Consider the following 27,408-nt stretch of genomic DNA (forward strand, 5'->3'; position numbering starts at 1 on the left):
GAATACACATCAGTTCCGACTACTTTGTCAGGCTTTGAGTTATTACGATCAGCTCTGCATTAGTCTCCAAACAGATAATAATATGAATGAGTTGGACCGAAGAGTATGTTTCCATGTTGTACATCTCTATGACTCTGTGACCTGCTTTTGACCAGAAATTGAAGGGTCCAAAAAGAAAGATTTCTTTTTGGTATTTGCAACAGAATAATTAATCGATGAAATGCATCTTTAGTAACTCTTCATAACAACAGGTCACTCTTGGTCCAGTATATTTGGACAAAGCTATGGCTGGAGAAAGGTCAGACATATCTTTCAAAGTAAGCAAAGCAAGAATGTTCATTTATGTAGCACCTTCAAGACCACCGACTTCACAAAATACATTACAGAAAGTAAAGTTCTATAGAAGTGTTGTCACTGTTGTATTGTAACAGTTAATCAGTTTTCACAAATGAGAGAGTGATCTGTTTTGGTTGTGTTGATTGAGGGGATCACATTCTGTCTGTTCTTTGAAGTAGAGCCACAGAATCTTTCATGTTGACTTGAAGTGGAAAGTAAGGCCTTGGTTTATTGCCACTATCTGAGGGGAGACCGACAGTGCAGCATTCCCTCAGCACTGCACTTACGTGGGTCAGCCCTAATTGCTGATCTTAAATCCCAGACCAGCATTTGAACCAACAAACCTCAGACTCAGAGAAGAGAATGCTACCACTTGTGTTTGGGCTAACATGTATAACATCTTTTAACATATTTGATTATCACTGGCCTTATCATCCTTGTGTCATTTCTAATGACTGGAGATTCAGTTGAAACTTTTAGTTAAACGCATCACATAATTTGACTGCTGCATTTCTGTCCTTGGGTGGCACGGTGGCTCAATGGTTAGCACTGCTGCCGCACAGTGTCAGGAACCCAGGTTCAATTCCAGTCTTGGCTGACTGTCTGTGTGGAGTTTGCACATTCTCCCCGTGTTTGTCTGGGTTTCCTCCCACAATCCAAAGATGTGCAGGTTAGGTGGATTGGTCCTGCTAAATTGCCCACACTATGCAGGCTAGGTGGATTAGCCATGGAAAAGGTGGGGGTCTGGGTGGGATGATCTTGAGACGGTCAGTGCAGACTTGATGGGCTGAATGGCCTCGGTCTGCACTGTAAGGACCTAGTCTTGGAGAATCCTTTTAAAGACTGGAGAGTTCAACCATTTGTTATTCGATAATGTATGTCTGGTATTTGTTTTCTGTGTGCAACTGTTAAGCCTGGGTGTGGTCACCTCGAGAAAAAGGAACAGAATTGTAGGCAAGATGCTGACAACAGAAGGGAGCAACTGTTAGGACACGTTGGATAAAACTTCCATTACCCACAGAGGTTTAGTGTATCTGAGAAAACACAACAGTGACCACTACAGGGAGAAAGTGAGGACTGCAGATGCTGGAGATCAGAGTCTGGTGATGGAACAACACAGCCATTCAGGCAGTATCCGAGGAGCAGGAAAATCAACGTTTCGATCATCAGCCCTTCACCAAGCTCTTCGCTCCTGATGAAGAGTTTATGCTCAGAATGTCGACGTTCCTGCTCCTCGGATGCTGCAATGACCACTACAGACTGAGAATGAGTGTTGATCTAGGAATGTGTAAGTGTGTTCTGACCCTTGTTTCTGTTTGACACACAGACACATCTTTCATGTACATGATAGCAGGCCTCTGTATGCTGAAGCTGTATGAGAAGCGACACCCGGACATTAATGCCAGTGCCTATTCTGCTTATGCCAGTCTTGCCTTAGTCATATTCTTCTCTGTGCTGGGAGTGGTGAGTACAGCTTTCACTGAGAAGCAATTCTGACTCTCACTTGGGGACAGCCAAAGCTCTGCTGCCTGTGTCTGAACTTGCACTGACCCCACTCACCTGTTAGCGGGAGCAAAGTCAGAAATCCCTGCTTCACACCCCAGGTCCCACTGGCCATCATGCCAAGCAAGTTGGTCTCCAACACTCACCCCAAGGGAATCGGACCCTCACTCGCCCCGAGGGAATCAAACCCTCACTCACCCCGAAGGAATTGGACCTCATTCACCCCGAGGGAATCGGACCCTCATTCACCCCGAAGGAATCAGACTCTGACTCACCCCGAGGGAACCGGACCCTCACTCACCCCGAGGGAATCGGACCCTCACTTGCCCCGACTGGCTCTGCCCAAGCTCAAGTCCAGCTGGGCCTGAGTGCTAGGCCCTGATCACTGGGAGCTGTTGAAGCCTCCCAACCACCACCATAACCCTCCCCCCCACCGCACCCCACCCCATTCCCATCTCTTCCCCCCACCACCACCACCAAATGAACTCTTGGTCAAGCAGCACGTTGATTTTAAAATTCCATTATATAAAACTGAAGGGAACTATCTGTGTTTGTTCAAGAATGTATCTGGATGAATGGTTCTGTGCTGGGCTATCCCTGAGACACCTTACCAAAATCTATTCTCATTCCCACCCAGAGTCATCTTGCATTGGCACTGATCAAAGGGCAGAGACTTCCTATAGTGCACTAATCTGTAGATTAGAGGAATCTCACCGAATACTGGCCTTTTAAATGCAACAATAGCGGAGGTCATTGACAGTTGGCACATATTCCTGGAGGTTTTGGCCTTGTGTCCGATTGATTTGTTCCCTCTTCCCTTCGTTTAAGGAAATTTTTTAGCTTTGTTCAAATCTTCAATGAGTTCAATTCTTACCATTGCAGATGGTGAAATTTGAATCCAATAAAAATCTGGAATTAAAAGCTGGCCAAGTGCAACTATGAATTGATTGTTGGAAAAACCCATCTGGTTCACTAATGCTCTTTTAGGGAGTGAAATCTGTTGGCCTTGCCTAAACTACTTGAATGTACTTGAATAGATCAATGTTAGGTGTTGCATTTTGGTAAGACAAATTAGGACAGGATTCATATACTTAATAGTAGGGTCCTGGGTAATGTGGCCAAACAAAGAGACTTAGAGGTGCAGGTTCATAGTTCCTTGAAAGTGGAGTCGCAGGTAGACAGGACAGTGAAGGTGGTGTTTGGTACACTTGCCTTTACTGGCCAGCGCATTGAGTACTGGGAATTGGGAGGTCATGTTGCGGTTCAACATGACATTGTTTAGGAATGCTACATTCAATTCTGGTCTCCCTGTTATAGTAAAGATGTTGTGGAACTTGAAAGGGTGCAGAAATAATTTACAAGGATGTTGCCAGGGTTGGAGGATTTGAGCTTTAGGAAGAGGCTGATTACCTGGACTGTTGGAGGCTGAGGGATGACTTTATTATAGAGGTTTATAAAATCCTGATGGGCATGGATAGGGTAAATAGACAAGGTTTTTTCCTGGGGTGGGGGAGTCCAGAACTAGAAGGTATAGTTTTAAGGTGAGTGAGAGGGGAAAGACATAAAAGGGACCTATGGGGCAACTTTTTCACGCACACAGTGATGCGTGTATGGAATGAGCTGATAAAGGAAATGGTGGAAGTGGGTACAATTGCAACATTTAAAGGCATCTGGATGGGAACATGAATAGGAAGAGATCAGGGGATATGAACCAAATATTGGAGAATGGGACTAGATTAATTTAAGATACCTGGTCACCATGGATGAGAATTTGACTGAAGGATCTGTTTCCATGCTGTACAACCCTATGACTCTAAATTGCCCTCTAAGTGTTCCTAACCAACCACCCGTGGGGCAATTATGGATAGATGAGTAATAAATACTAGCCCAGCAACATTCACATCCAATGACCAAATATATATTCTTTTAAAAAGCCAGTCTGTTACAGGTCCTGCTGTCTATTGTACCGGTCCTTCCAACCTTAGAGGTACAATGGCCAATAAGGCTATTAGTCTTGAGATTGCAGAAGGGCCTATGATTTGACCAGACCATCAGCACCAAGTGGAGGCAGATTCCATTTGGCTCGCGGGAGGAAGGGTAAAGGCAGAGTAGGGTCAGATAAGAGAGTAGTGTTCACGGAGCATTACAGAAACTGGGAAGAAGGAAACAACAACATTGGTTATTTTTGCTTCCTTCTGTGCAGGTCTTCGGGAAGGATTACATCGTGTTCTGGGCCGTTTTCTCCTTTATTCACATCCTGGCGACACTTTTGCTCAGTATACAACTGTACTACATGGGCCGCTGGAAACTCGGTAATTACTACCTTCTTTTCACTGGGAATGCACAGAAAATAAATCTTCTCTTTATCTGTCCATCCGCTCTGTCTCTTTTTTGGTGTCAAACCTAGAGGACAGGCTGTTACGACCTCCTGTTCATTTCTACAGCAATTTATCAGCTGGTGAAACAAAGAGCTGTGCCCAGTTATCCAGGCAGCATCTCCATCCAAGACAGATTTCATTTTATTTTAATTCTTTGAAGGAATGTGGATGATGCTGGCTTGGCCAGTGTTTGCTCCTTCATCCCTAATTTACTTTCAATAAAGTGTCTTGTTTGACCATCACAGAGGACAGGATAGAGTCAACCCATACGCTTTACTTTCGGTTTAAAAAAGTAGAGAAAGCTTTAATTTCAGTTTGAAAGAATAGAGTGAGATTTAATTTCAATGTAAAAGGTTAGAGGCATCTTTAATTTCAGTTCAAAATAGTAGAATCAACCCCAATGCTGTGTGCCTAGGGTAACATGTGGCCAGACCAGGTGAGGAAGGCAGATTTCCTTCTATAAGTGACAATAGCAAATCAGATAGGTTTTAACAAAGCAATTGATTACAGTTTCTTGGGGTCACTATGACTGTTGTTAACTTTCTTTCAGGGGTTTCCTTTTAATTCATTGAAATTCTCCCAGCTGTCAAAGTGGGATTTAAGCTATATTTCACACCGTTAGCCCAAGCCTCTGGAAACCAGCCTAATGATATTACCATACCACTACCATTTCCCCCTAGCATTCCAGAACCAGGTGAAGAATCACAGACTATCACTGAGTCTGAGTACTCTCAGACAGAGGATGCTACCTGGATACCGCCATTTTACACTCAAAAGAAATCTTTATTTAGAAAGAAGTATTTGCTTTTATTTGACATCTTCAAACATTGTCAAACTTCCCTTGAAGGGTGAAACTACATACATTTTAAAAATGCAATTACAATTGTTACAGAAATGCAGTAACTGTTACTCCTTAAATATCTTTTAAGACATCACAGTGAACTGCCCAGCATGATGCAACTTTGACGTTGTTTCAAGGGGGAATGTCAGGGGGATTTCTGAAATGTACCTTGTTCTTCTTTAGATGATTATCTTGTATGTTTAATATTGCGGCACCAGAGCAGACAAACACAATCTTATTTTAACTTCCCATCCGAGACATGCTACTTTCTCTGTGTTGCTTTGGAGTGAATACATGCAGTGCATAACCATATGGATTCTGAAGCCTCTCTACAAGTTACAAATGCAGCATTAAGTAAACCTTGTATTAAGCATTCAGAGATATGAGCAATGCGTAAGGTTGTGCCAATGCAGAGGGCACAACTCAATAATGGTCAAAAAAGCATGTTGTGAAATGATCTAAATAACATTCCGAAAGGATGACACGCCTTGCACAATTATAACATGCCCCAGAAAGCTGAAATTCCACCTGGCTTTGCTGCTGCACAGTCAATAATAATTACAGCAGAAACCCTACTTGCAGCTAAACAAATCTTGAACAGATTCACCCTCTAGGAGTGCTGAGATTTTCTTACCTAAGTTCCTCTTCAAGACCTTCTCAAAAGCGACTTCTTTGCCCCATATAATCATTCACCTCTCCCACCCCAGTCAGTCCCCCGGAGGACACTTCGTCCTGCAGATGCAAATGGTTAAGTTACAGGGGTTAGCCAGGAGTGTGTGTAATTCCCATAAGACTGACAGTATCATGGATTGTGTGACTTGAGTAATTGACCCTGCTTCTGTATGTATTCGCTACAAATGTGTAATCGTCACAGATTGTTTTAGCACCTTGGATTGTAATTATCAGGACAAATGCAATAATGCCAAATTTCAAATAATCACAACAAATTTTGAAACTTGTATTAGTTTGAAATTCAGAATTTTTGCTTTGGCCGTATATCTTTCTTTGCAGTGATATTCAAATCTTGGATTTTTTTTTTTACAGATACAGGGATTTGCCGAAGGATTATTCATGTGATTTACACTGACCATATCCGACAGTGCAGCGGACCTGCCTACATAGTAAGTGCTCCTTCAGAGTTCTTCATTCACAATTGCAGGCAAAGAGGACTGCTTTCTTTTGGCAGTGATGTAAGAGCAACGAGTGACACTACACAAGCAAACAAACAAAAAGAGATGACAAGGTGAAATTACTGTTCCTGACAAAGCACGGCAGGTGGGAGGTTGAATGGTCTGAACTTTGATTTTCTGTTTTCATCTCTTGCTAAAATCTTTCATCTTCTCTTCTCAGGATCGGATGGTATTACTTATTATGGGGAATATTGTGAACTGGTCACTGTGAGTATCAGACTGCCTACTGCCTCTTAATCCATGTCCATCTTGCTCATTGTTATCATGAAATCTCTGAATACCTTGAACAAGAATCGGTGCTAGGAATGCTAAATTCTAAAATTAGTCCATACTGCTATCTAAATGTGTGACGGGCACTGGGAGAATATTCAAACCTTCAGTCCTGTCCACTCACTCAGCCACCCATATTTACAGGCTTTCTGTGATGTTTATTACTGTGGTGTTGGTAAATTGGTCGATTTTACATCCAAACATGCTCATATAGAGTCATAGAGATGTACAGCATGGAAACAGACCCTTCGGTCCAACCTGTCCATGCCAACCAGATATACCAATCCAATCTAGTCCTACCTGCCAGCACCCGGCCCATATCCCCCCAAACCCTTCCTATTCATATACCCATCCAAATGCCTCTTAGATGTTGCAATTGTACCAGCCTCCACCACAGCCTCTGGCAGCTCATTCCATACACGTACCACCCTCTGCGTGAAAAAATTGCCCCTTAGGTCTCTTTTATATCTTTCCCTCTCACCCTAAACCTATGCCCTCTAGTTCTGGACTCCCCGACCCCAGGGAAATCTCGTTCAAACTTTTAATGTCTTGTTAGTAAAGGGGTGTCTTGCAGCTGCAGATTCCCTGTGTCAACATTTTATCATTTCAAACTGATCCGAGTGGGGAGACACAGAAAGGAAGTGAGATTGTTCTCTCTTGCTGTTCTATCACAAAGGAGACGATCTTCTGGAGCAGCTCATGTGCACCTATGTCAGTTGGCGGAGTAAATGGAGAGACAGTTCTAGTTGAAGTAAAGGTGATGTAGAAGTAAAAGAAGAAAGATTGCATGTATATAGCATCTTTCTTAATCTGAGGAAGTGCATTTCACAGCCCTTTTGGAGTATGGTAACCATAATCACTTTGGAAAACACAGCATACCCCTTTGCACTCAGAAAGCTCCCACAAGCAGTGGGGCAGCACGATGGCCCAGTGGTTAGCAGTGCTGCCTCACAGCACATGGGACCCGGTTTCGATTCCAGTGTCAGGCAACTGTCTTGAGTGGAGTTTGCACATTCTCCCCGTGTCTGCATTGGTTTCCTCGGGGTGCTCCAGTTTCCTCCCACAATCCAAAGATGTGCAGGACAGGTGGATTGGTCCGAGTTGTCAAGGGATGTGCAGGTTTGGAGGATTAGCCAATGGGAAATGGGGGGTTACCGTGATAGGGTGGGGAGGGCTGGGTCTGGTAGGATGCTTTTCAGAGAGTCAGAGCAGACTTGATGGGCCAAATGGCCTCTTTCCACACTGGAGGGATTCTATGATTCTACATACAACACTGAGTAGTTAACAGTCGGGTAAACTGCTTGAGTTGTGCAGCTTAGTACTGTCCTGGGAATAAGGACAAACTGCCCTGCCCATACCTAGAGCACTATCATGGGATTGCTTTTGTCAATTGGAGAGGCAAGGCCTCAATTCAACATCTACTGCAGCCTGGATTCTGTGCTCCAGCCTCTGGAATGTAGCGTTGATAAACAAATGACCTGCTTGCTCCGGGTTGAGAGGGTCATGGTCAGCACCCTGTCAAAAGGAAAACTTCAAACTGAGATGCTCCTCTGGTTACTGAAGGGCTGTCCTGTCTGTACTCACTCCCTGAAAGGCAGTAATAGATGGGAGCTCACGAGTTGATTCTGGTCTCTGGAGGGCACGCCTGTCCCCGAGATGGGACAAGGAAGGTGATTGTGTGAGGAAACAGCCCACTGGCTGTTGAACGTGTTGTAGTACACTGCGTGGTTTCATCACCTGACATTGGCATGCTGTCAATTAGCTGACGTTTATTTTTCAGAGCTGCGTACGGACTAATTCTGAGACCCAAAGATTTTGCGTCCTACCTGCTGGCAATAGGAATCTGCAACTTACTCCTCTACTTCGCTTTTTACATCATCATGAAGGTAAGAGAATGGCTGATCAGTGTTTTTGCAACACAGAAATAGGCCATTTGCCCCATCAGGTTTCTACTAATAGCTATGCTCCACATCTTCCCAACTTCATTCAGCAATCTCCTTCATGTGTTTAAATAACTTTCTTCTAAACATATCTTTGCTGTTTGTCCCAATGTAGACAGCATGTCTACATTCTAGCTGCCGTCTGCTAAAGTTGTTTCTCCTAAATTCCCGAAAAGATTTGCTCCGACTGCGGGTTCTAGCCTCGCTCAGTCCTCATGGAAATTTTCCCTCCATAAGTGCTGGAAATCTTAAAATAGAAACAGGAAGTGCTGGAAATGCTCAGCAGGTCTGGCAGCATCTGTGGAAAGAGAACTAGGTTTAATCCTTCAGTTTAGATTAGATTAGATTACCTACAATATGGAAACCGGCCCTTTGGCCCAACACGTCCTCACCGACCCTCCGAAGAGTAACCCACCCAGACCCATTTCTGTGACCTTTCGTCAGAGTGAGCTTACTCCTGATGCGAGATCAGAAATGTGAACTCTGTCGCCCTCTGTCTGCATGATGTATTTCCAGCACTTTCTCCCTCTGCCTGTCAAAACCCTTCACCATCTTCAGAATTTTATCAGGTCACTGATAAAAGGTCAAGAGAAAAGGCCACCAGACACATGCACACTCAAAATAGTTGGCTTGATTCACATTGAACACTGTTAGGAAATAGTGTGTTCTCTGATTAGGTGTCCGGTGTCTCTATTGAATGCACCTCTCTGTATACTAGGTGGTCATAGTCTTCACTTTGTACTAATTATTATCTCCACTTTTCAAATCAATTTGCTTAAGCAATTATACTTCTGACTTATTTATGTTTGTTTAGTTATGTTGGTATTTTGTTGACTAACCGTTCTAAGTTAATTTCTGTTGTGGATTGCCACAGCGAAAGTAACTCTACCTCAGCTCAACCGTTGAGAAACTGAGGGTCAAATGGGCCTCTGAAGTCAATGGGAGTTAAAATGCTACATCTGACCTGATCCTATTCACTTTCCCGCTGGGCTGAAGCAGACCACTCAGCTCGCTTGTTCTTGCAAATTATAGGGAGGCTGAAGATTTAGGCCTATAACCCATTGGTTACTTATTTACCCCATGTCATCAGAGGGAGGCACCAGGCAGATTTTTGTTTTATTCAATCATAAGATGAGTGTGCATTTGTGTCTGGTGGTCTTTTCTCCTGAAAAGAGAAAACTGCATAGTGACCTGATAATATTCTTAAGATGGTGAAGGGTTTTGACAGGCAGAGAGAGAAAGTGCTGGAAATACTTCATGCAGAGAGAGGGCGACAGTTCACATTTTTGATTTAGTATCAGGAGAAAGCTCACTGTTGCTGTGGGTCTGAAGTCATATGTGGACCAGATAAGGGTGGCAGTTTCCTTCCTTAAGGGAGTGAACCAGATTGGTTTTCTCCTGACAGTCAACAATGATTTCATGTTCATCGTTCGACTCTTAATTTCAGATTTTTGATCAAATTCAAATTCCAGCATCAGTCCCGTCAGGATTTGAACCCAAACACCCAGAGTATTAGCTGGGTCTTCAGAGTAACAGTCCAGTGATAATACCACTAGGCTAATGCCTCCAGATGGCTCTCTATAGAGAGCTGGGGAAGAAATCTGATGAATGAAACATACACTAGAGACCTAGAGCAGGCTTTCACGAAGGCTTGGAAGCTGATTGGGATGAGTCAAGGCGAGGGATCAGGAGAAGATATATGTTTTCAAGGCAAGATTAGATTAGACACCCTACAGTATGGAAACTGGCCATTTGGCCCAACAAGTCCACACTGACCCTCTGAAGAGGTAACCCACCCAGACCCATTCCCCTACCCGTGAATAATGCACCTAACACTACGGGCAATTTAGCATGACCAATTCACCTAACCAGCACATCTTTAGATTGTGGGAGAAAACCCACACAGACACGGGGAGAATGTGTGAACTTGACACAGACAAGTCACTTGAGATGGGAATCGAACCCAGGTCCCAGGTGCTGTGAGGCAGCAGTGCTAACCACTGAGCCATCACGCTGCCCATCTTCAGCTTGGTGGGTGTTTCAAGATGAAGATCTGATGAGCAGTCACCCCATGTCCAAACAGATGATTACTTGTCTAATCTGTAACAGTAACTGTAACAGTTTATGGGCGGCACGGTGGCACAGTGGTTAGCACTGCTGCCTCACAGCGCCAGAGACCTGGGTTCAATTCCCTGGAGTTTGCATGTTCTCCCCGTGTCTGCGTGGGTTTCCTCTGGGTGCTCCGGTTTCCTCCCACAAGTCACAAAGATGTGCAGGTAAGGTGAATTGGCCATGCTAAATTGCCCGTAGTGTTAGGTAAGGGTAAATGTAGGGGTATGGGTGGGTTGCGCTTCGGCGGGTCGGTGTGGACTTGTTGGGCCGAAGGGCCTGTTTCCACACTGTAATGTAATCTAATGTAATCTAATCTTAAAAAAAAGTTGCATTTGTTGGAGTTTAAGGCACATCAGTAAAGTGAAGCTGCTTAGGTACAATTTCCTTGAGTGTTTTCTAAGTTATTGGATGTTTTATAGCTGACTGCTGTTTTCTCTCTGTCCCCAGCTCCGAAGTGGTGAATCGATCAGGCCCATTCCCCTGATCTGTATTATCTGCACAGCTGTAGTCTGGGGATTTGCTCTGTTTTTCTTCTTTCAGGGCCTCAGTACGTGGCAGGTAAGCAAATCCTCCATCAGCTCAGTGGGCCATGATTCAGTGTCCACTTATTTTCCTGTAGCTCCTACTAACATACATCTAATTGTGATGATAGGACTTTAACCTGAAATGTTATCCCTACATTTCTCCTTCGGCACAAGCTACTTTCACAACTGAGAACCAGTTTCTACAACTGTCTTCATCTATTGATTCAATAAATTAATGTTATCATTTTAACATCTCCCACTATCTAATGCTGAATAAATATTTGTTTCTTTTCCTATTTTACAGAAAACCCCAGCAGAGTCCAGGGAGCACAACAGAGAATGTATCCTGCTTGACTTCTTTGATGATCATGACATTTGGCATTTTTTGTCCTCTATAGCACTATTTGGATCTTTCCTGGTAAGTAACCTAGCCTACCTTCCACCTCCCTCTCCTCCTTTAAGATGCTCCTTGAGACTTTCCTCTTTGCCTCACTTTTGGCTTCTTCTAATATCTTTGGCAGTAAAATCCGAATCTGTTGGAAATACTCAGAGGTTAGCAGCATGTGTGGAGAGAGGGACAGAGTAAATGTTTCAGACCAGACAGATCTGATGAAAGATTGGAAACTTCTACTGTTTCTCTCTACTTATGCTGCCTGACATATGAATATTTATAAGCCTTTCCTGTGCTTAATTAACACATCCCAGAATCACTGAAGGGTCATGATGCAGATGGAGACCATTCCACCCATCATGTCTGCACCAGCTCTTTAAATGAGCAATATGACTGTGCTAATCTCCTGTCTTTTCCCCACTCCCTTGCATATTATTTCTATTCAAATTATCATCTGATGCCCTCCTCAATATCCTTGGCATTAAATCTGGTTAGATAAACTCCTGGCAGACATCTTGCTACATTACAGGCACTATATAGTTGCAAGTTGTTGTAAATTGCCCAATTGCTCAGATACTACTAAAAATACACTTCCCATTACTGTGTCAGTTCAACGATTATTCGATGTGACCAACTCTTATCAAACTTTTTAAAGCTTTTTTTCCCCTTCTTTGCCCTGGAATCTCTGTGATTCACAACTCATGCTTTCTTTTTGTATGTGGTATTCAGTGTAGATAACTGCATGACATAGCTAGCATTGATTAATGCTGCGAATTTAACTCTAGAACTCTGGAACATAAGAAGCCAAGGCTTTAGTGAATGAGTGAGGTAGCACACTGATGACAAAAGGAAAAAATCATTAGGGAGCAGCTACTCTGATGGAGGATGGAGATGGTAATTCAGACAGAGAGAGAGAGGGTTCCTGGTTTCACCCACCAATCTTCATCGAACTCTATTAACATGACTTTATAATTCTTTCTTCTTCATGTGTTTGTCACACTTCCCTTGAAATACATCCATGTGATTTGCCTCAACTACACTCAGTGGTAGCAAGTTCTACATTCTCACCACTCTCTGGGTAAAGAGGTTTCTCCTGAAATCTCAATTGGATTTTTAAAAGTGTATTTCTTGTGCTTAAAGCCTCTGCTTCTGGTCTTCCACACAAAAAGAACAATATTCTCTCTCCTACCAAACCCTTACATTGTCTAAAATGCATCCTTCAATTCACCTCTTGATCTTCGCTTTTTTTTAAGACTGAAATATTTGGCCTTTCCTGGTGGTGATAACCTGGTTTCATTCTTGTCAGTCTTAGTGCCTCTCGTTTCCTCCTTTAGATCTTGTTGACTCTGGATGAAGACCTGGATCACGTGCAAAGAGACAAAATCTATGTCTTCTAATTCCTAGTGGAGAAAACAGTGACCGCACAGCAGACTTCCTGCCTTTTGTCACCTGAAGCCTGTTCCTCTGGAGAAAAGGAGACATGGGGTTAGCATTGCTGCTGTGAGTGAACTATGGAGGTGATGGGAGACCTCAAGTGCCAGTCCCACTGCAGTAGCCCTTCAGCTGCCAGCTCTGGCATTGAGAGCAACATTTGCTAGTGGTGATGTTTGTGCCAATGCACTGACCTTCAACTTGAAACGCTGTGCTGAAGAGATGGAGAGCCTATTGGCTTCTCTTGCCTCGATCAGTCCCTTACCCTGTAAGGCATAGCATCATCACCCTCTCCTTTACCAGGTTACTTTTAAGAAATGGCTCTTGAAATTCATTTCATGCATAATTACTTGGAATAAAATCAGGTTTGAGTGGCTACTGGAAATGAATGCTCTTCGCTGGAAAAACAATTTTTCTGCACTTGTTTTATTTTGCCAGTTCTATCCAAAACTGCACTAATGGAGGAAAAGGAAGGCACCCCTGGTTTTGAAAGCAAAAAGTTGCTTTTTCTGGGCTTTGCTACTCCCATTGGTAATGTTCCTGTGTTTGCGCGCATACGTCTTGATGGTAGATTCGCACTACACTCCGCTATTGTGCTGAATACAACCACCAAGTGAAAGACTGATGACCCTGTTCACCATAGCTAAGTCACAATAGAGCTCCTGTTGCTGGGGAAACACTAGCTTTAGAAGTGACAGAGGAATCTGTGCCAACTACATTGACCCAGAGTTCTAGAAGTTTAGTTAGGTACAGGTGAGGGGTGGCTTGCTGGGGGATTTGGGCGTGGAATTAGTGTCAAGGATAGTAAATTCACAACATTAGCCCTGCATCCTCATTACCTCAGGCAGAATTACCTCTCTGTTGAAGGTTACGGGGTCATACCTAAAGTGAAACATCTCAATCCAGACTCGGACGTAAAATCAATGCTCAATGTTGCCAAAAGGAATAATGAGACTAAAGAACTGCAGATGCTGGACTCCAAAGTAGGCAGGCGGGAGGCTGGAAGGACACACAGCAAGCCAGGCATCACCAGGAGGTGGAGAAGTCGATTTTTCGGGTGTAACTCCTCTTCAGTCCTGTGTTCTTCCAGCCTCCTGCCTGTCTAAAAAGGAATAAGGAAGCTATGATCCACAATAAACAAAAACTTCTACTGGTGCTGTTGTGACATGAAGGCTGAATTCGACACTGAGAGTTCATGTAAATGGAAATCCAATGTCCAATTGGCAGATAGTGAAAGTGTACCTTTACATTTTATCTGATTTGTGTGTAATTTGGGAATACTTGGTGCTATCACTCAGTGTAATGTATGAAAATATTTCCTTGCTCATCTTAATGTTATGGTGTGGGACAGTAAGGGAATTGCCTTTTGTACATTCTGCATTGTAGCAAGCACATAATTAATCTAGGATTTATCATTGTACACTGTTTAATGTGCTCAGGTGACCTCCCTAAACCTTTCCAGCGATACTGGCAGCCTGTTACTTAGAATATTTACATGTTGTCGATATGTCAGTTGCAGACACGCATTATAGCACAAATAACATCTGTTTATCCATTTAAATCAAGTGCACTTTGCAGTTGGTCAATGTCCCTAATTCTCTGTAATGGCAGATAATTTCATACTGAGCTTTATGTAGTAGGCATTTGTAACTCAGAGTCGAGCTTTTAGAAAGACTTAGAACATCCGCTTACTCAGCTTAGTGATGATGCAACTCTATTTGAAATGGATTGATGGCGATGACAGTGTATTTTTAAGGAGCTCACCCACTAGGACATGTGACTGAAGGGCTAGAATGGTGCTTTTGGATGTATATATCCTTGTATTGTTGCACTTATTCTCTAGTTCAACATACGACAAGTGACAAGAGATCCTTCAAACTTCCAAATTTGCCAAGTGTTATACAACATGTTGCCCAACATTTGATAACCCATTCCCCAAGGACAATGCAAACACCTGTTCGTGTTTTCAGGTCTCTTGCCATGGCACTTGCTTTATCCCTATCCATTTTCACACATTAGACTCATAATAATTGGAATGTGTCGATTCAGAGTGTTAGAAAATGATTCTTACAAAGCTACTGTTTGCAAAGAACAATAATGTTAATCATAATTCAAATAGCTAGACTTGATCTTTAACTGAAATGAGTAGTAATTGCTGCTATAATTGAATGCTGCTACATTTAATGTACCGTCCTGCTGTCATTGTGAAGTGTCAAGCTACTCAGTAACAACATTCTACTCTGGGTTACCTCAAGGAATCAGATAGCAGGTTTCTTGATTTTTAGTTTAAATCTTCCTTTTGAGTTCAGTACAATGCTTTGGAATATTTTACAGATTATAGTGCCTGGCATTTGTGCAGTCACCTATTGAGGGTCTTAAGTGCGATCGCCATTTTCTAAACACCACACATAGAGGGTTGACAGAGTAAGGGCTGTAACTTGTTGGCTAGACTTGGTGTGGAGGAGAGTGAGCTCCTTCACCTAGACTAAGGCAAGGAGTAATCAGGAGACAGAGTCCTGTACTTATTTCACTGGCAGAGTATCTGCCTTTGATAGATCTGGCTATAAATGAACATTGGTACCACTGCCCCGAATAGCCTGAGGGATGGGTTTGGCATGGATCCAGTCATCAGGTATTGTCAGTCTTCCTTTGGCAGACAGTGATGTATTCTTTCAGATGTTTGCAAACAATCAAACTCAGGACTGGGAATACATTAGAACTGAATTAGTTTAGTGGTTGCTTTTAAAAGGGTTCAAGTATGATTTATAAAATGCAGTTAAGGAAATCAGGACATGTTTCCATGATTGGAGTAGTCACATTGACTGGCTCATTGCAAATTGTGACAAGAATGTAGGTTTGTTCTCCCTTTAGTATATGTATGTCGTACATTGAAGTCAGATCCAGAGCTATATTCATAGCCTCTGCGGGGAGGTCGAATAGAAACATACAAGATAATGCATGGCTTAGAAAGGGTGGAAGCTGGGACGTTGTTCCCATTAGGCGGTGAGACTAGGACCCATGGGCACAGTCTTAGAATTAGAGGGGGTCAATTTAGAACGAAAATGTGGAGACATTTCTTCACCCAGATAGTGTTGGCCCTGTGGAATTCATTGCCATGGAGCGCAGTGGAGGCCAGGACGTTAAATGTCGTCAAGGCCGAGATTGATAAATTCTTGATCTCTCGGGGAATTAAGGGCTACAGGGCGAGTGCGGGTAAGTGGAGTTGAAATGCCCATCAGCCATGATTGAATGGTGGAGTGGACTTGATGGGCTGAATGGCCTTACTTCCAGTCCTATGTCTTAAGGTCTTATTTGGGTTCCATGGTGTAGCTGAATGTAATTTAAAATGTGGAGTATTGGGTCATGTTTCCTGCAACATTAAAAGGTTACAGATGTGCTGAAACAGATGCATAAATAGTTTACAAGGATGATATTAAATCTTTAAGCGCCATACCTGCCAAGAAAGGATGAACTGGCAAGGTTCACTTTCTCTTGAAAAGAGAAGGATGAGGATTGACCTAATGAAGTTATTTAAAAGGATGAAGGGTTTTGACAAATCAAACAGGAAATTTAGAAGAAACATCTTGACCCCGAGAATGGTGAGAGTGTGGAGCTTGTTCATCTTAATCATACCGTGTGATGACAGCATAGATTAATTTAAGTGGAATTCAGAGGAACATATGAAGGGACAAGGGAGAGAGGCTTCTGCTGATGGAATGGGAGGAGACTTGAGTGTAAGTTTTGGCTTTAACGTTTACTGACTATAGGTCTTCCCAAATGGTAACTGAGAGATGAAATCAAAGTTGTGTTTTTTTTTGCTGTTCTGAAAACCTAACAAATTAGCAAGTAACAAACTGGCCTCAAGAAACTGTGCCCCAAAAATTAGGTTCCTTAAAGGAAATTTATATTTGAAACTAAAATGTTGTTGATGGCAGAGACAATGTGCTCCGACTCCTGCGGTGCCCACTGGCTATGCAAGGTCTCAAAAGTACTGTTAAACACTGTTATTCCCCTCTCTAGGGACATCCTGCATGATGGGTACAGTTTAGAATGGCATCATGGTCAGCCCAGACATGGTGGGCCGAAGGGCCTGTTCCTATGCTGTATTGTTCTATATTGTGAGATTTCGGGGGCCCTGAGGCATCAGCTGGCAGCATGCTCACAGCTGCAAGGTTCCTTGTGTACTTTTTTATTAGGGGGGTGTGTGACCTGATGGACAGGTCATTGAGGTCTGACTACTGTTGCAAAATAACGTGCAAGTGTGCATGTTTTAGTCGAACTAGATTTACCTCCTGAATTTTCACTCCAGTGTTATTGAACATCAGGAATTAAAATGGGGTCATAGCAGTAAAACGTTTGTAAAGCATTGTCTTACATTAGTATCAGTGTGGCAGTATAATTACACCACAGCCCCCCACCTAAAACAAAATTGTAGACTTTCAATCTTAAAGTTACTTCTAAAAGCCAATGCCAAATATTCTAATCTAATGTTTCTTCACAAAAGTTAAACCATTTTCTCCTCTACTCAATTATTTGGAGATATCACTGAAAGGGACAACCAGAAGATAAAGATTATTAGTATCTTCATATTCTAATTTTTTTTAAACTTTGAGTTGACAAATAGAACAGTTCCACTCTTCCCAATGCAATTAGTTTAATAAGATTGATGCTGCTCTTGAACACGAAGGACTGTTGCTGAATTTTTATGTGTAACAAATGTTTGACTTTAAATCCAACCTTGAGATGGTTGCTGAAGGTCAGTGTACCGCAACAAGGTCAAAGAATTATACGTCCAGGACTGCATCTGGGAACATCATAATCAAAGTCTTTCTGTAGGAGTCAAATTAATCCATTCAGATTGCAGCGCAAAACTTAGAAGTTTAGATAATTCTAGAATCGACGTGTAGATTTTTGCTAATGTTGTCTGTTGTAGCAGGGAATCTCTGGTTCATTCAGGATGTGGAGGTGGAGGTATTGGTGTTGGACTGGGGTGGACATTTCAGAAGTCACATGACACCAAGTTATAGTCCAACAGGTTTATTTTAAATCACAAACTTTTGGAGTAACGTTAGGTGAAGGAGCAACGCTCCGAAAGCTTGTGACTTCAAATAAACCTGTTGGACTATAACCTGGTGTCGTGTGACTTGGTTCATTCATGGTGGAGGTGGGTAACTTCATTATTGAAACACTATGAGAAGAGTGCAGATTTAAGCTGGTCCATGCTATTGTTTAACTACTCCTCACTCGGGCATCTTACAACTTTTCTGAGCGGTTTTCAATTTGCCACAAGCTCTGAGTGATAAGAGTTGTTCATTTTTAGAGTTCAGGCTTCAGTTGTATTAACTGTCAGCAATCTGATGTGTACACATCATCCAAAGACCAGGACTGTCTTTAACCTTTGTCTTTAACATACTTTTTTATTTAAAATAAAGTCTTGTGAAGGCAAAAGCGTTGAAGAGTTCACTTTATGTTTACAAAACATGCAAAGAATAATGATCCTGCCTTTGTTTATGTAGCAGTGGTTCACAGTTTTGGGGCCTTTATGAGAAATTGTCTGTTTCAATGCTGTTATTTAATTTTACAACTTACTGTACAGCGTTGTTTTTGTTGTAACGCGAAACTGTTCAGATATAATAAAACGCAAAATCCATTTTGTGTCTATATTTTTAAATTTCCAACTTTTTAACTCCGCTTCCAGTTGCAGTTAAAGCTCCATGTGCATTGGTTGCTGTCCGGGGCTTGTCTCAGATATTTATTCTTCATGCGTCAATCCAGAAAGTAAATCTTCACTAGATTTTTTGATCCTTAAGGGAAAGCTGAAGAGAAGTGTAAGTGGCTCTGGCCCAAGTGGAATGGTGGAGATATAGTCACAATAATGTCACTGAATTAATAGCCATGATGAGGAGGTCCCGGTGTTGGACTGGGGGGGGAGGGGCAGAGAGAGAGTCAGAAGTCACATGACACCAGGTTATAGCCTTTGAAATCACAAGCTTTCGGAGCGCTGCTCCTTCATCGGGTAACCTGATTAATATATGTGAAGTTGGAAGCTCGTATTGTTAATGGTAACCATTGAAACTATCATTGTCTAAACCCACTTGGATCATTAATGCCCATTAGGGAAAGGAAATCTGCCGCCCTTACCTGGACTGGTCTACGTGTGACTCTTAACCGCCCTCTGAAATGACCATGCAAACTATTCAGTGCAGGGCAATTAGGAATAGACAACAAATTCTGGCCTTGCCAGCGACACTCTCAAATCAATACAAATTAGTATCCAAGGGATCATGAGTGCAGGGCTCCCTCCTGTAATAACCTGGGGATATTGGTGGAGATCCACTACTGAATGCTCATTGGAGATCTGGCTATAACTTTTAAAAGGAAAAATTATTATTTTGATCCTTAAGGGAAAGCTGAAGAGAAGTGTAAGTGGCTCTGGCCCAAGTGGAATGGTGGAGATATAGTCACAATAATGTCACTGAATTAATAGCCATGATGAGGAGGTCCCGGTGTTGGACTGGGGGGGGAGGGGCGGAGAGAGAGAGTCAGAAGTCACATGACACCAGGTTATAGCCTTTGAAATCACAAGCTTTCGGAGCGCTGCTCCGAATGAAAACTATTAATTGGTATGAGGAATGGAACTAAGTCTGTTCAGAGGCCAGGTCTGTCAAAGCCTAAATAGTCTTTGCATAATTGTCCCCAATCTTGAGAATTTTGATCTTAATGGAGTTGACTGCTACCCTTCCACTGAAGATGCTACAAGGGATTGGGAGAACCCCCCCTAGAGAAAACTGGCCATCAATCCTCGATATATTCACATGGAAACAACACACAGACTGAAACAGCATTGCAGATGAACACCTGCAACTTTATAATGATTTCAACAGGAACTTGAGACTTGGTCAATGCTACCGGGTCACATTTTGTTTGCGATCGTTGTACAAAGTGGCATGACATTTCCCCAGGACCAATCAGTCTCTGCACAGATGTCTTTGAAATACCTTTGCAAATGTTTTCACCAGCCACTTACCTTACCTCTCAGCCTAATCAGTAACAACTTCATTGGATATAAATGCCAGTTAGATGGTTTATTAAACTGAATCCGTCTCCGTGGGCAGAGTACACCAGTAAGCAGTTTGTTAGCTGACAACGTGAACCATATTCTGCAGCTCCTATTGCAGAGCTCTATTGCATTAGCTGATCAAAGGTAATAGAACAGCCACAGCCTTCCTTACTGGGAAGGAGCATCAGACAGGTTCTCTATCCCTCATCGCTATGCAGAGACCGTTGCATTTTATCCTCATTATGAACAAAGAATTTCACTCCCCATCGCCCCTCCCCCCACAGTAACTTTGTTAAACACTCCAGAAGACAATTTTAATTTTGCTTACAGTTACTTCTCCATATGATGGGTGCTATTTTTAACCTTGGCCAGCAGGGGGCCATAATCTAGTGAGGTAGATTTATTCCCTTGTTGGACCAATCCCCTCCTATTCTTATTCAATAGGAATCTGTAAAGGACATGATGTGCATCCCACCAGATTAGGTTTTTGATTGGGAGTGTTGTGGGAAATGGAGGGAGGGTCGTTTCGATGAAGAATGGTGAAGTCAAAAGTGCAATACAGAGGACTGAGCTCGTATTGTCAAGATGCCTAGCTGTTCCAAATGAAAAAATACAGAAGGGCTGGCCATTCCTAATGCAAAATGTTTCACACATTCCAGAGGCGAGACTATTGTTGTAATGAAACAAAACTGCTAGTTTCTGTCAAGATAAAGTGATCGAAAGGGACAGGGGAAATTATAGCCTCAGACATTAACGTAGAGATTCTCATCAAGCTGTATTAAAGAACACGTTTGAATTTCTTTTTCACTCCCTGTCATGCCAGTATTCCAACCACTTTAAGCCACTGCCAAGTTTTCAAGGGGAGGTGATTCCCCAGTTTTGCTGCAACTTATCTGGGATCAGCTTTTGCAAAATTGTGGGAATTTCAACTCAAAGCTGCCCCGGAAGGGAAAAATATGCATTTTCTTATGAAGTTTAAGGTATGTACTCTACCTTTAAGAGACTGAATGTTCTTCTGAACTGAGAGCTTATAAGACCTGTGCATATGACTAATGGCAGTCCTAGAGTGTACCAGAAAATTCAAAATATGTAACATTTGGCTGTGAAATAGATACCTGAGTCTTGGTTAATGTTTTGACAACAACTTGAATTTAACCAAATCAGTTTAAATTTTGCCTCAAGATACTAAAATGCAATAGAGTTTGAATTTATTGTTTTGCCAACATCGAACCAATGAGATGATCTGATGTTGCAAGCCATTTTGAAAATTGGTCAGATAGCAATTGCCATAGAGAGAGAAAAACCCCTGGAGAGCTAATTGCCAATCTAACGTCTTGCTCGCAAAGAAATTAGAAAACACTCTCTATCAAAGGTACCTTTTCATCTGAAACATACTCGCAGTAAAACGAAAGAAGACGACCCGGGGAATTCAGCAGCTAGAAGAGTGCAGACACAGAAGAAAAGGCACTGTGTGGTTTTGAAATTTAGTTCTTGTAGTTTTAGTAAGGGTCTTATTGGAACAGGTTATTGTTATAGAGTTGGAGGCAGATAGTAAGCAGTTAAGAGAAAGGGGGGCTTAGATTTGTGAATGGTTTTTGTTTAATGTTCATTTTTAGAGTTAGAAAATAAATTCATGTTATTTTGTTTAAATAGTTAATAGTGGAGTTCTCCGTCACTCATATTTTAACAGATTACAAGATGTGGCAATGTGAGCTTTTCTGGGTGTTTGGTTTAATTAACAGAAGGTTTGCCTCTGTGTCTTAACAATTTATGTAGTACCTTTGGAACCTTGGATCATCTCAATGCAGTCAGCAGCCAATTAAATACTTTGAAATGTCACCCGCTGTAATGTTTTACACTTGGCAAGTGTCTTTCCCCTTAGAATGCCTACAGTATGGAAACAGGTCCTTTGTCCCAACAAGTCCATACCGATTCCCCCAACGAGTAACCCACCCAGACCCATTCCCCCTACCCTATTACTCGACATTTACCCCTAACTAGAGGACCTAGAGGAAACAGACCTTAAGTCAGTTCCAAAACAAATCAGTAAGAAATTCTAATGCAGGGACTGTTTGACAGACTCAGCAGATTCGGCAGCATCTAAAGAGAGTTAGCATTTCAAGTCCAGTATGACCCTTCTGAAGAAGTTTGAAGTCACAGCTGACTCGAAATATTAACTATGACACTTTAAAGTACTCAGATTTCTGAGCACCCAGAGTATTGTGTACATAAACAGTGAACTTTAAGAGCCACACATATATAAAAAATATATTCCACATCCTTTCTAAGCTGTTTGAAGTTGCCTTTCCACCGGTGAAATAACTGAGGAGCAAAACATTGCAAAGTCTTTGGCAGTTATACAAAGCCTTTATTCGCTGTGGAGATTATGTCTGATCACATTTCCTCAAATATAAAGAATATTCTAATTCAACAGCCGCAGTTCTCTAACATTCGCCCTTGATTTACGACAGCACAAAACAAAAACAGAGGTGAAGCCCCTGCTTAATCTTTTTGGTTAACATTAACTGACAATGAATTCCAACACAACTATGTTTCTTTTATTTTAGATCTTTCTCGGTTAACTTTTGCAGTAGCTCACTAACGACAGTAGTCAGAAGCTTGATATCCTCATCCTCTGAAAACCTGTGCTCTGCATTTTTTCGGAGGATGATGTCCACATCATTGCTGACAAGTTGTTCTGCCACTTTGACGGAAACATGCCAGGGGACCACGTCATCCTTCATGCCATGCAAGAGCCGCACTGGGCATAAGATGTTGATGCTGCTTTGTAGCAGACAGTGCTCCTCTGACTCCTTTATAAAGTTATATCTCATGGTGTAGAAGCCACTGGCACTGTACTTGGATGGCATATTGTATTTGCCTGTCCTCTCAATATCTGCTCTGGCCTGACAATGAAAGAAAAGAGGGAGGGAAAGGACACAGATTAGGCACATGCAATAGGAGAGACAGAAATCTCATCCATTTCTAACAAACTTGATAACAGAAATTGCTGCAGAAATCTCAGCAGAGGCTCTTTGGAAGCAGGGTCAATACGTTAAGCTCAGATGTTACTGAGCTTCTCCAGCAATTTATGGTTTTTTTTTCAGATTTTGAGCGTCCACAGTTCATTGTTCTGTAAAAGTTGCAAGGACTTGGTAGGGCACGTGGGCGCAATTGAAATTCCTGATGAAGGGTTTATGCCTGAATTTTCGACTCTCCTGCTCCTCGGATGCTGCCCGACCAGACATGGAAGGAATCCATCAACACTGCAGAAATACTTCAATGCCACTTATAAGAAAAGGTGAGACTTCGGAGGGAGTACCTTTATTGAAACTAAGCAACCCTGTAATTTTCTCAAAACATAGCATTACAAACAGGGCTTGGCACGTTGTCCAATTAACATCCTTTGCGTGTATCTTTTCCTTCAGTTGAATTGGGCAGGGCAGTGCTTGGAGTAAGAAGCACCTAGGGGTCCCTACCTCTGAGCCAGGAGGTCTGGGTTCAAGTCCCACCTGCTCCAGAGGGGTGTAATAACATCTCTGAACATGCTGACTCGGCAATATTTAAAAGAGCACCTGGGAGCTGACGTCAGCTGGTGTCAACTCCCTGAAAATTGCGATGGCATCTCTACACTTCACAGAATTAAAAATCACAGCACACCAGGTTATAGTCCAACGGGTTTGCTTGGAATCACTAGCTTTCGAAGCACTGCTTCTTCATCACTGTGCAATCCTGTTGCTGTAAAGTCTGCGTCTTATGATTCTGTTCCACAACCAACTGATGAAGAAACAACACTTTGAAAGCTATTGATTCCAAATAAACCTGTTGGACTATAACCTGGTATTGTGTGATTTTTACCTTTGTCCACCTCAATCCTTCCACATCTTCACAGAATTGTTATGGTACAGAAGGCACCCGTTTAGTCCACCTTGTCTGCACCAAACCAAAAACTATTGTTCCAATAAACCTATAAGGCTGTAGTTAAAAATAATGGAAAATCTTAAAAAGCTCAAGAGGGCACGAAGCGAGCCATGTTTTGCCACCAATCCAATTGCCTTAAGCCCTCGTCAAGTTTGCACAGAGAGGAAATTCCACAAATAAGGTGCAAAGTATCTCATTGAAATTCTACCCAGCTTGGGATCAGCCCCTGCAGCCATGACAGGCTGTTGGCTCAAAGCTGTCTCAGAAAGGAAGAACGTGCATTTATGTAGCACCTTTTTGGAAACCTCAGATCACCTCAAAGCACTTGGCAGCCAATTAAATACTTTGAAATGTCACCACTGTAATGTTTTACACTTGGGGTGTGCCTTTCCCCTCCGGTCAGCTCTAAAGCAAATCAGGTAAAGAATTCTAATGCACAGAATGCTGCAAAGACTTAGCAGGTCCAGGAGCATCTGTGGAGAGAGAAAGCAGAGTCAATGTCTTCTTCAGAACTCTGAAAAACCTCTGAGTGAGCTCTGTCATACAGAGGTGGAAGCTGGAATGTTTTGAAATAGCCGAGTCCTGGTGAATAAGCAGGCTGCCATAAAAAAATAAAAGAGTGCAAAATATGAACTAAACATTGAAATAGTATGTTTGGAGAAGGTCGAGAGTGTGATGCTGGAAAAGCACAGCAGGTCAGGTCAGTATTCAAGAAGGAGAATCTATGTTTCAGGCAAAAGCCCTGCTCCTCGGATGCTGCCTGATCTGCTGTGCTCTGCCAGCAACACACTCTTGACTCTAATCTCCAGCATCTGCAGTCCTCACTTTCCCCCAGTTTGGAGAGGGTGTCAAGAGAATGAATGGGGGCAATATACCGACAATCATCACTTAGCTAGGAATATAATTATTCACAATAAAAGCAGAATTTGCAGCAAATATAGTCCTGCAAAACAAAAAGGGCACACGGCCTTTGTCACAAATTCTAAAGATTCATCTATCTTGTCTCTTTACAGATTTTTACGAATTTCAGCATTTTCTGACTTGTTTTTTCAGATATGCCGTACTCTCTCGCCTGTTTTTTTCACTCATTCAACTATTTAAACATTAGTGCACTTACAATCTCTTACCTCGGAGGGGAGCTGGTCCAAAAGAGTTACAAAATGATCAGCAGCTGTTGCTATACCAACCAATCCGGCCACTCTCTCTGGCTTTGCAAGGGCAGCCAATAACATAAGCCAACCACCCATGCTGGAGCCAACAAGAACCTGAAATAATGAGGATAGAGAAGGAAAAACATTTAGCTAAGACATGAAATTAACAGTCAAATAAATGATAATATCCCCAAAACGTGGAGATGTTAAAGGACCAGTGCACAAACCAGTACAGGTCTCATTCGTTCTATTATCACCACATTTTCAATTTAGCATGAAGTAGTGATTGGAACGAGATTGGCCGGGTGGATCACATTGAGTATGTGCTCCCTGACTGCGGCTGTTAACCTGGGCCAATCAGGGAGCCCTGGCCGACAGACAGAAACAGCACTACCACCCAGCACTGCCCTTTGATGTGAAGGGCAGTGTTTGTCACTGGCCACCCGGGTGTTTTCCTATCTTCCTGGTGGTGGAAATTGAAGAAAGATTCGTGCACTTTGTGTCTTTCACTGTGTCTCACACCTGCACACACAAACCATGGGTGCTGGGGATAAAATAAGCACTACCGCACTTAGGCGGTAGTGTGGGGGTTAAGAAAAAAAAAGAAAGAAAAAATAAATAAATAAACCAGCGATTCAGCACTGCCCTTTGATGTGAAGGGCAGTGTTTGTCACTGGCCACCCGGGTGTTTTCCTATCTTCCTGGTGGTGGAAATTGAATAAAGATTGGTGCACTTTGTGTCTTTCACTGTGTCTCACACCTGCACACACACACCATGGGTGCTGGGGATAAAATAAGCACTACTGCACTTAGGTGGTAGTGTGGGGGTTAAACAAAAAAAAAGAAACAGCACTACCCCTGTTAGGCGATAGTGTGGGAGGCAAAGAAGAAAAAAATAGAAATGGGAATCTCTCAGAGGACCTCCTCGTGGGTCTGCTTCTGGGCCTGGCCAAACTGGCCATAAACAGGTCCAGGCAGCGGGCCGTGGAGGGGGTCGTTAGGGCCGACTGCCTGCCCCTCTTCCGCGGTTATGTTAGAGCCCGAGTGTCCTTGGAGAAGGAGCACGCGGTCTCCACCAACACCCTGGAGTTGTTCAGGGGGAGGTGGGCGCCGCAGGGAGTGGAGTGCATCATTTCTCCCTCCAATTCTATTTTGATTTAGTCCCTACCCTCCCCTTCACTGTTTTGATCACAGCACTGCCCTTTGATGTGAAGGGCAGTGTTTGTCACTGGCCACCCGGGTGTTTTCCTATCTTCCTGGTGGTGGAAATTGAATAAAGATTGGTGCACTTTGTGTCTTTCACTGTGTCTCACACCTGCACACACACACCCTGGGTGCTGGGGATAAAATAAGCACTACCGCACTTAGGTGGTAGTGTGGGGGTTAAACAAAAAAAAAGAAACAGCACTACCCCTGTTAGGCGATAGAGTGGGAGGCAAAGAAGAAAAAAATAGAAATGGGAATCTCTCAGAGGACCTCCTCGTGGGTCTGCTCCTGGGCCTGGCCAAACTGGCCATTAACAGGTCCAGGCAGCGGGCCGTGGAGGGGGTCGTTAGGGCCGACTGTCTGCCCCTCTTCCGCGGTTATGTTAGAGCCCGAGTGTCCTTGGAGAAGGAGCACGCGGTGTCCACCAACACCCTGGAGTTGTTCAGAGAGAGGTGGGCGCAGCAGGGAGTGGAGTGCATCATTTCTCCCTCCAATTCTATTTTGATTTAATCCCTACCCTCCCCTTCACTGTTTTGATCACAGCACTGCCCTTTGATGTGAAGGGCAGTGCTTGTCACTGGCCACCCGGGTGTTTTCCTATCTTCCTGGTGGTGGAAATTGAAAAAAGATTCGTGCACTTTGTCTTTCACTGTGTCCCACACCTGCACACACACACCATGGGTTCTGGGGATAAAATAAGCATTACCGCACTTAGGTGGTAGTGTGGGGGTTAAAATTAGAGAAAAAAAGAGAAAAAAAAAATATATAATCAGGAGGGTGCTTGTCAAAAAAAGAAAAAAAAAGAAACAGCACTACCACACAGCACTGCCCTTTGATGTGAAGGGCAGTGTTTGTCACTGGCCACCCGGGTGTTTTCCTATCTTCCTGGTGGTGGAAATTGAAGAAAGATTCGTGCACTTTGTGTCTTTCACTGTGTCTCACACCTGCACACACACACCATGGGTGCTGGGGATAAAATAAGCACTACCGCACTTAGGTGGTAGTGTGGGGGTTAAACAAAAAAAAAGAAACAGCACTACCCCTGTTAGGCGATAGTGTGGGAGGCAAAGAAGAAAAAAATAGAAATGGGAATCTCTCAGAGGACCTCCTCGTGGGTCTGCTTCTTGTCCTGGCCAAACTGGCCATAAACAGGT

At 42.9% G+C, this 27,408-nt stretch overlaps 2 protein-coding genes across 7 annotated transcripts in view; one reads left to right on the forward strand and one right to left on the reverse strand.

The window, feature by feature from the left end:
- The window catches only part of sidt2 (SID1 transmembrane family, member 2), a 94,379-nt gene extending 75,804 nt beyond the window's left edge, over positions 1–18,575 (forward strand). For all 4 annotated transcript variants that reach the window (XM_043676618.2, XM_087976379.1, XM_043676621.2 and 1 more), the window contains 8 exons: positions 1,664–1,800; positions 4,043–4,151; positions 6,103–6,179; positions 6,409–6,455; positions 8,299–8,404; positions 11,018–11,128; positions 11,399–11,512; positions 12,820–18,575. In XM_043676618.2, the coding sequence (XP_043532553.2) occupies positions 1,664–1,800; positions 4,043–4,151; positions 6,103–6,179; positions 6,409–6,455; positions 8,299–8,404; positions 11,018–11,128; positions 11,399–11,512; positions 12,820–12,882 (764 nt within the window). In that variant the 3' untranslated portion in view covers positions 12,883–18,575. The remainder of the gene's footprint in view (positions 1–1,663; positions 1,801–4,042; positions 4,152–6,102; positions 6,180–6,408; positions 6,456–8,298; positions 8,405–11,017; positions 11,129–11,398; positions 11,513–12,819) is intronic.
- A 3,745-nt stretch (positions 18,576–22,320) lies between these two features.
- Positions 22,321–27,408, reverse strand: part of LOC122540637 (palmitoyl-protein thioesterase ABHD10, mitochondrial-like) — a 37,773-nt gene continuing 32,685 nt past the window's right edge. For all 3 annotated transcript variants that reach the window (XM_043676624.2, XM_087976380.1, XM_043676625.2), the window contains 2 exons: positions 25,025–25,162; positions 22,321–22,882 (listed from right to left, as the gene is read on the reverse strand). In XM_043676624.2, coding sequence (XP_043532559.1) covers positions 22,535–22,882; positions 25,025–25,162 — 486 coding nt within the window. In that variant the 3' untranslated portion in view covers positions 22,321–22,534. The remainder of the gene's footprint in view (positions 22,883–25,024; positions 25,163–27,408) is intronic.

Source organism: Chiloscyllium plagiosum, unplaced genomic scaffold (assembly GCF_037043375.1).
Source record: "Chiloscyllium plagiosum isolate Xiang-an unplaced genomic scaffold, Cpla_swu_hap1 HiC_scaffold_29, whole genome shotgun sequence".
NCBI classification, from domain to species: domain Eukaryota; kingdom Metazoa; phylum Chordata; class Chondrichthyes; order Orectolobiformes; family Hemiscylliidae; genus Chiloscyllium; species Chiloscyllium plagiosum.